General features: G+C 36.3%; 1 protein-coding gene across 1 annotated transcript; it reads left to right on the forward strand.

The window, feature by feature from the left end:
* The first annotated feature begins 1,175 nt into the window (after window positions 1-1,175).
* On the forward strand, window positions 1,176-8,057 carry adm2b (adrenomedullin 2b). The gene is made up of 3 exons (XM_084409494.1): window positions 1,176-1,307; window positions 1,434-1,575; window positions 7,502-8,057. Exons 2-3 carry the CDS (start codon window positions 1,505-1,507, stop codon window positions 7,887-7,889), a joined length of 459 nt encoding a protein of 152 aa, XP_084265620.1. The 5' UTR covers window positions 1,176-1,307; window positions 1,434-1,504; the 3' UTR covers window positions 7,890-8,057.
* Window positions 8,058-9,997: the final 1,940 nt, after the last annotated feature.

Raw genomic sequence — 9,997 nt, forward strand, 5'->3', positions numbered from 1 at the left:
GGTTCTAAACAGAGAGCACTTCACAGAGTCAGAACACATATAAAACTTCCTTATGAGCATATTTGCTTGAGCATAAATTTTACAGCGCTGACGATATAGGTCTTTGTCATCTGTCCAGTCATTAGATATAACATGACCTAAATATTTGACTACCTCACACACAGCAAGAGGGCTGTCTGACAAATAAAAAGTCGGAAAAGTTGAATTTTTGTCCTCATTGCTTCTAACTACCATTATGTGGCTTTTCTTAGTATTATATTTAATATCATAATCTAAGCCATATTGCGAGCAGACTTTCAGCATCTGCTGCAGCCCAAAGCTATATATATCCTCCCAAAAGCCAGCTAGTAAATAAATCAATATTAAATATATATTTAATATATATATTTATTTATTAAATATTGCACTGTTTTGTGCATTAAAAATATGGCAAATTATACAAATAAATATACATTTTATCCTATACTATATAAAAAAATAAAAAAAGTCGGCACACCATGGCTCCAAAAATGTGAAAAATGTAATAATAAACTCACACACAGGTGGTAACGTTTCGAACATAGGCTCTTCGTCAGATCTCTTCGTTTTATCCTTTACTGTATATATATATATATATATATATATATTATACTTAATATATCATACAACCTTAATTTATTCATATAAGTCATATATTTATAAACTATTTAGATACATTTTATTCAGCATTTTACTCTTCAACAAGCTCACCACAGTTTTAAGATTTAAATAAATATCAAGAAAAGTAACACTGTTAAAAGAACTAGTAATATAAATATTAAAAGCTATTATATAATTAATACCGAGTAGGCTATATGTATGTGTTTTAAATGAGAAAAAAATACAATAGCCTACACAGTATCAATAACCTACCGTTATAGCCTACATATTAAATCATATTAGCATATTGGCCACACCCCCATTTTGGTTTGACAGAAAACTGAAGGGTGTGCTCTTAAAAGCATGACAAGCGCGTCATGTGGAAATATTTATAGAAAACACACTGTTTATTGCAGTGATGCGAAATGAACTGGTGGCTCTAGAGATCATATTAAACCATAATAATAATGGTAACTAAGGCTGAAGCGCACGTGGAGTTTCAGTTGTCCCGTGTCTCCTCCCTCTCAGTATTTAAGAATCTGCTCCATCCATGAGCCAGTCCTGAGAGTTTCTCCAGCCACATCAATCAAAGTCCTTCACTCACAGGACGCGATCTCAACAGTCTCTCACACCGCGTGTGATCATGAGAAATGAACGGGATACCTCCCCATATTAATGTGTCTATTAAAGTATGGAGTTAATAAGCTTCTTCTCTGTTTAAATGTAACTTTTTACAAATACAGATCATTTCATTTACTGATCTGACGAACTTCGTAAGTAGCCTAAACGACTGTCTCGTCTGTTCTCCTCCACAGCCAGCAGCGCGTCTCTATAAGAGCTGAGGAACATCATCGAGTCGGACTGTAGAGGACAACACACTCCTATCATGAAAACACTGCTGCTCGTGTGTGTGTTTCTGCTGCCTCTGCAAACACTGGCGCTGCCGCTGCGCAACAGGTGAGAGACGCGCGGGACACCGGCGCCGCCCGGTCACCTGTGATGATGATGCCATCATCATCCTCATCATAATCAAGACACCATGCTGTTAATATTATACTCCATGTCCTGGGTGTTTAATATCCAAAGTTCAAATATCCTCGCGCAAATGTAACGCTGTTAACGTTGATTACCAAAAATTAACGTACGATGAGCAATATTTTTAAATAATTTAATCTTTACTAAACACAAATTGTTCATGTAAGTTCAGAGGGCATTAACTAAGGTTAACAGACACAACATTTGATTGTATTAGTTAAATATATTAGTTAATGGTGAAATTAACTTGTAGGTGTATTGTTCATTAGTTCACATTAATAGTGTTATCAAAATAAACTTACCGGTAATCTTATTGCCTATAAATAGAAAATGTAGACATAACGTAGATTGCTAAACTTTAACTTTAGCAATCTATGTAATGTCATGGCAAGCCATTTTAACATTCAAAATCTATTTATTAGTCATACTTATTTTTAATTGCTTGCTTTATTTATTTTATTTTTTCTTCAATTTCGCTACTTCTAAAAAAATTATAGAAAGCAACCTGTAACTAGTAGCCCTATTACAAAATGTTTTGTACAATTGTCATAGATACTGGTGTCCCATTAAAAGAAAAGCTGAATACTATTCCTATGTAAAAAATATTTTCACGATTTGTTATCGCAACATTTTACTTTGGACAAACCAACTTAGATAATGTGGTCCAGATGACATAATATTTTGAGTTTTATTGGATACAAATGTTGAGTTCATTGACATTAAAAATTTGAGTTAAGATAACCAAGTAACTTACTTTTTCTTATTCATTATATACTCTTAACTACCTAAAAAGGTGAGTAATTGAATAGTCACATTTCTATCTAAAGAACTGGTACTAAAGAAATTGTTAGTTTTAAAGAATGGATGTTAAAATGGCTTGCCACATGTGTGTGAGTGCGTGTGTGTGTGTGTGTGTGTGTGTGCGTGTGTGACCTGTAGTTCTCTAAGAGATAGTATGTGTCACTTGACTGTCTGCATTTGGCACAGAGAGCTTAAGAGAGACGTGCCACCTGTAACGTAGTTTCTCAGATTTCCCCATCGTGACTGCTTAGTCATGATATGGATCGGGTTATTCCTAACTCTGATTTGCAACATGAAAGATCCTTCAACACAATCCACATACCTCCTAAAGTGTTGCATTATTTCTAAATTGTGTTAAAATATCAAGTGGCATTCATTTTAAAGATCACACTTTCCACACAAAAAAAAAAAAACATTTAACAAAATAAAGTTTGTTAGGTTTTAAACAATAAAACAACAGACATAATAATAGAAATTCTGCAAAGTCGACACAGAGTATTTGGATACTGACTTTTTGTTTTGTTTTGGGGTTTTTTTTGTTAGAGGAACTGACTTCATACATCCACTAAAAAGTACGGAAGAGGATTAGGGCCAAGCAATAATAAAAAAAATAAAACCATCTCGAGATTAAAGTCATTATAATGCGAGATTAAACTCGTTAAATTTCGAGAAAAAAAGTCGAAATACAATCTTGAAAATAAACTCATTAAATATCGAGAATAAAGTCGTTGTGTTTCGAGAAAAAACGCGTTAAATTTCGAGAAAAAAGTCAAGATACAATCTGAATAAACTCATTACATTTCGAGAATACAGTCGTTGTGTTTCGAGAAAAAAATCGTAAAATTTCGAGAAAAAAAACTCGAAATACAATCTTGAGAATAAACTCATTAAATTTCGAGAATAAAGTCGTTGTGTTGCGAGAAAAAAACGCCTTAAAATGTATAATACAGAATTGTATCGCTTCCTCCTGGTGGGATGAGGCAGTTTTCTGTGGCCTTCAAAAGTGAAACAAGCTTACAGCTTAATAAATGTGAACACGCAGTGTGTGCCTAATGTGAGAAAAGGTCATACAGACCGTGTGAGGTCACAAACAAACAGTGATTTAAGACTTTAATGTTCAACTGGAAATTAAACCCTCTTTTAGTCACACACTCACACAAGGGCATAATGAATTTACGTAAGGTGGGTTTAAGCAGTTTTCCCCCAAATTAGCCCCTCTGGTTCTGTTTTTAAAAAATATGCCTCTTAGCGAGTGGATTGCAACATCATTCTTAACAGTTTGTTAGATTAAGATGGATATTTGTGCATGATAACATCTCTCGCAGGCCCCATGCGGGGCACTAACGTGGGAACGCTTCTCAATCTCTTTCTCAACCTAAAACTTTCAGACTTCCTCCTCCTAGTCTTCCACAAAGCAGAATAAAACCACACAATACGTCTCCTCTTCTTCCTCTGTCTCTCCTCTATAATCCAAGAGACACTTCACCCAGCTGTCTTCCATATTCACAGACGTGTGTGTGTGTGTGTGTGTGTGTGTGTGTGTGTGTGTGTGTGTGTGTGTGTGTGTGTGTGTGTGTAATTTAGCACCTGAGACTGAAGTGTATGAATGGAGCAGTGAAACAGTAGGACTTTAGCTTTGGGCAGAGGCTTAGAAGGGTTTATGCTGGGACAGGGTGATTGAGTAACGGTGCTAGGCTGCTGCTCTCTGGACCCATTTCTATTCAGAAGATCTTTATGATGCAGCAGAGGATTTTCCTATTTAATCATGGGCAACTGCAAGAAAGGATGTTAAACAAATTAAGATAAGAAGCCAATTTCATCACGATAATGCAAAGTAAACTAATTACTAATTGAATAAGAATTCGAAATGTGAAAATAATGCTTACCTGTGCAAAAGTTGCCAGAAGCAGGGTTGTGCGCCATTCAGTATGTAATTGAGAATGTCTTTGAATTCCTAAATTTGAATTAATTTTGAAGTTTGAAATTGAATTTTCAGATTTAAAAAGGAACTAAAATAAATAAAATTGAAAAAAATCAGATAGACTTGATAGAACAACAGACAGATAGACAGATAGAGAGAGACAGACGGACAGAACGATTGATAGAGCGACAGACATACAGAACAATAGATAGCTGGACAGACGGACGGACAGACAGACAGATAGAACAACAGACAGAATGATGGAAAGAAAGATAGAATGATTAGCAGACACAGATAGAATGACTGATAGAACGACAGACATACAGAACAATAGATAGCTGGACAGACAGAATGATAGAATGACTGATAGAACAACAAACAGATAGAATGAAAACGCCAGCTATTCAGGCACTGCCTGCAGAAGCGCTCATGCGGTGGAAGAGAATTTAAATCTTGCAATTAATTATTTATTTCCCAATTATATACAATTACACTTAACCCAAGTTTAGCTAGTCAGCATCTTCCCATTAGCCCCTGCTGGTAGATATTATAACTACACCATTTGGCACCTAAAATATTCTTTATACATTGACAAAATGAGCTCTGTATTCTAACATTCCAACACATAAATTGCTAGTATTTCATTAGTATTACACTACCGTTAAAATGATCAAAATTGCAGTAAAAAGGTGATATTATCAAATTATCAAATTATTACAAATTGAAAGAACTGTTCTATTTTAAATTGTAATTTATTCCTGTGATGCAAAGCTGAATTTTCAGCCTCATTACTCCAGTCTTCAGTGTCACATGATCCTTTAGAAATAATTCTAATATGCTGATTTGCAACTCAAAAACATTTATTATTATTAGCCATGTTGTATGGAAGCTTGTTTCCACCACAGAATAAAAAATAAAAAAGGTATTTGCGATTTTCTTACAATTCAGACTTTTTTTTCCTTTCACAATTGCGAGTTCTGTTTACATGTGTTATAAAGTGAGAATTGCATGCTATAAAGTTGCAATTGCATGTTATAAAGTCAGAATTGTGAGATATAAACTCAAATTTGCGTGTTATAAAGTCAGAATTGCGAGATATATACTCACAATTGTGTTTATATCTCGCAATTCTGACTTAATGCAAATTTGATCTTATATCTCACAATTCAGACTTTAACACGCAATTGCGACTTTGCATCTCACAATTCTGACTTTATTTCTCAGAATTGCGTGATATAACTTGCAATTGTGAGATAAAAAGTCACAATTATCTTTTAAAATTTAAATTTTGTGTCAGAAATGTTGAAAACAGTTGTGCTGCATAATATTTTTGTAGAAACCTTGATACACAACCTTGTTGAATAAAACTATAAAAGTATTAATTTCTTAGTGTACAGAAATCTAACAGGTATATATAGACCTCAAACCACTGATCTATATAATGACATTATATAGATCAGTGCCTCAAACCAAGAGCTAACCAAAGGTTTACACTAAATGCTCCTTATAACCGGAAACTGCTGATCGAAACATTCTGTACATATGTGTGTTATATTACTGCCAGTCAAGACTAATCCTGTTCAGAAACATTCTGATTAGGATTAAAATGTAAGAGTAAAGTCTTGCCCTATATCCCCCACTAATGCACAACATAAACTGACTCACAGCCTATAACACCCAATGAAAATTACACATACATACAGATACTCAGGTTCCATGCTTAGTAAGGTTTGTTTAGCAGCATAAAAAAATAATGTATATTATAAAGTATATATAAACCATATTAAAAAAAATATCTAAAATTATATATATATATATATATATATATATATATATATATATATATATATATATATATGTAATCATTCAGGAAAACTGCATCAAACATTTCCTAAAAAAAAAAATCTCAAATAATCGCCTTCATCTGCAAATTTGGCAGACATGTAGGCCTAAAACTGGGTGGCATGAAAGGTGTTGGTGCCAGTTTATTTATTTGATTAAATAAGTAATCCATTCTTAAAAGACCTGACTTTCCAAACAATGGAAAACATTGTGGCTCTGAGACGCTTTTAAAACATTGGTTCGTTTGAACGACCTGACATGCGAGTGTCTGGCTCAACCAATACCAATGGGATTACCTGTCTGGCTGAACAGTGGCAGATGTTTGGAAAATCCATTTAGAGAAAAAAAAAAATAGGTTACACTTTATTTTAATAATACGTACAGTAGTTACATTGTACTTACATTAGTACTGAGAAATATTAACTAACTACATGTACTTACTATAGAGTTACGTTATTAGGGTTTGGTTTAAGGTTGGTTACTTGTAATTATGCATAATTTACTGTTATTACTATAGGAAGTGCATGTAGTAACGTGCAACTACGTCACTTTAAAATAAAGTGTTACCAATGTTGGCTGCTAATGACACAGAAAGGATAAACTTCACCTTGAAGAACTAAATCTCATTTACTGTACAAATAAAATAAGAAAATTAATATTCATGTGTAACGATCCTCAGTCTATTCATTTTTAACCCATCCTTCTCGTTTCTCAGATTTTACTGATATTCCAACAAAAAAACAACGAATGCTCTGATGTCTGCTGTGAGCCAGACAGAAGACAGGGAAGAGTAGCACGTGAAGGAGTGTGTGTGAGGGAATTAGTGCATGCCACAGATAACTTGGACTACAGCCAGAGAAACACTCAATTAATAACAGGCTTCAAATACTGCACCTAAAATGGTCTTAATGCTGCCAAGCCTCTAATTTAACACTAAAGTGATGCTCAAACTACGAACGTCTGAATTATCAACGCATTCTCATCATGGCACCCTTTAGCATCCATATGACACGCACAGAGCTTTGTTCGGTTATGGGTAGGTTTAGGTCTGGGGTAGGGTTAGGGTTAGACCGCTAGGAGGCGCCTTCTGGCCCATATCTATCTGTGTCTCATATTGACGCTAAAGGGTGCCATGTGCGTTCGATGTAGACGAAATGTCAAAAGCGTCAGTATATGACGCCTTGAAATGAGAACGGGCTGGAATTATGTATTTAAATAGATTTGGTCAGTGCATGCATGTGCTCCACTGGTGGTCAACCAAATCATTTCTCTTTCTCTCACCAGATTGAGTTTTCCAAGTAAGCCTGGGAAGCTTCCAGAATCAGGAGGTGGTATCGCCAAGGAAACCATCACTATTCCTTCAATAGCTTCAAATGCCGGGGCAAGAGAGCGCCGTGCGGTCTGGAGGGCCCTCCTGCATAAAGGACCCCCGTCGAGACAGACCAACACACCGGCCAATCAAAACAGCAGCGCTGCTCAGGGACATTTCCGGGAGCGTCGGCATGTCCTCAGAGGGTCACGCAGTCACCAGCAGGGTCAGCTGATGCGTGTGGGATGCATTCTCGGCACTTGCCAGGTACAGAACCTCAGCCACCGTCTCTACCAGCTGAACAGCCAAAGCAGACGGCAAGAGTCACCAATCAATCCCAGAAGTCCACATAGTTATGGATAAGACTATGACTGACCACACTCTAAAAACCTTTCCAAAAATGTGACAACAGAAGCCAACAGACACCAGCGGGCAACAAACTCAACAACTGGAGTAACCAGTTTACGGTGGTCCTGTCCTGTCATGAGAATTCAAATTCTCTTGAGCTCTTGAAATAAAACAGTTCAAAGTACTGTGTAGTTTCAGAACTCAAAACTTCCTCCCCGAAAGAAAGCATGTATCGAAACTGAGCCGCAAAAATTACTCGCTCTAAACTTCTGAAACTCTCATGTCATCTAGATGAAAACTAACAATAACATACAGTATGATCACCAACATTTACATGCAAACGTCTATGTAATGTTCAGAAACTTGGCCTGGCCATTCATAAGGAGTAATAAGGGGATGTAAGAAACTACATCACTACTACTCCTAAAAACCATAAGAACTAACGATAAGTGTAAAACGAGGGAAAGTCTGACAAACCTTGTGCTGTTCCTGACTGGGTATAACACATTACTGCTCTGCAAATACGTCTGAAGGATCTCAAGAAAAGAGTGACTTTTTTTTTTTAACAATGTCCTTGATCATTTCAGTCTTAACTGAACAGTTTGAGTGCCACATTTCAGCACAGATTGTTTAGTGAATCTCATTAATGTCTTAAAGTAGTGCAACTTTGTAAAGAGGCCGCTTGTGATGGAGCAGCCAACAGAAAACACACACACACAACAAAAGAAAAACTGGTGGACCTCAGGGAAGAGAATAATGTTGTATTCTCTTATTAAGAGAATGTCTTAATGTTTTCCGCCAAGTTATTTCCCACTTTTATTATTTATGCCCTCCTGTAATGAAGCGATTTGCACCTTCATTGTCTTTACAGTAATCCCACACTGTTTGAGAAGATTGTCATCTCTTTCTCTGTCCCTTTGACCTGAGACAAATCGCCCTTGACTGAGCCAACTAAAGCCGAACAGAGCTTCAACGTGAGCATCTTAAGAGAAAACATCCCGTATTTGAACACTTAATCTATGCTTAAATATCTATGGGTTTCACTGCATTAGATAAAATATCAAACTAAGTGGTATTTATTTAAAAGAAAGCTAGCACAAGACAGTTGATTGACATGATTTTTTAGTAACCCTAATGTCCCAAACCTGATCACCTATGTGACATGTAATGGTCGATGATTATTGGTCATGTCACAGTGACATTAGTTGAACAAACAGAACCAAACTCACACCATTGGTTGAGTCAATGTCAACGTGTTGGGCTGCTCAAACCAATAGAGTAATGCTACAAGCGTCACAGACCCACACTGTTTACACTCTTCGTGGAAATAAAACTCTTACTTATAGCCGTCTCTGCACTAGGACTTGAGAAGGTATTTCCACTTCGAAAAATTACACATAGCTGCTTTAAGTGTCCGCACACCTTTTGGGACCTCTGTATATTCCCATTTAAACGTTTAAAACGTCAAATCTTCATCCATAAAGCTCTCAAACTTTCAACGCCGTCTAATCACGTACATTGCACATGTCAGTCTGGATGACAAATTTAGTCATGGATGACAACTTTAAACAACACTCTCTGGGCAAACAAGAGTGCACACACATACACATACACACACCATCAGTTTGTCAGTGCGTCAGTGGTGGAATGTTTGTTATCCTCATGGTCACATTTAGGTCAAATGCTACTATTAAACATAAAGCACTTTAAAAGCAACAAACTTTAAAGGAGAACTCCGGTCAATTTTAACATTGAGGTCATTTTTTTGTACATTTGGAGTGCTGTCAGTACAGAGAACAACGACAAAAATCGGTGTTGCCTACACCGTGTTATCCTCTTTTTAAAATTTGCACCCTGTTGACTTCAATGGGGCAAGTTTTAAACCTGCTTTTAGCCTCTTAACATCCTTGATGTGTCATTACAAGTGCACAGGTAGATGTGAACTGCAGTAGATGTGAAAGAAATATATAAAAAATGATGTTTATTCAGCCAGCGCACATACCTGTATTTACATCCTGTTTTCGGTCGAAGTCCACAGTAGTCGATTGTCGAGTTCACGCGCGTGATCATAGGTACTAAACCTATGCGCGTGAACTCGACAATCGACTACTGTGGACTTCGAC

This window comes from Rutilus rutilus (assembly GCF_951802725.1).
Source record: "Rutilus rutilus genome assembly, chromosome: 5".
NCBI lineage: Eukaryota > Metazoa > Chordata > Actinopteri > Cypriniformes > Leuciscidae > Rutilus > Rutilus rutilus.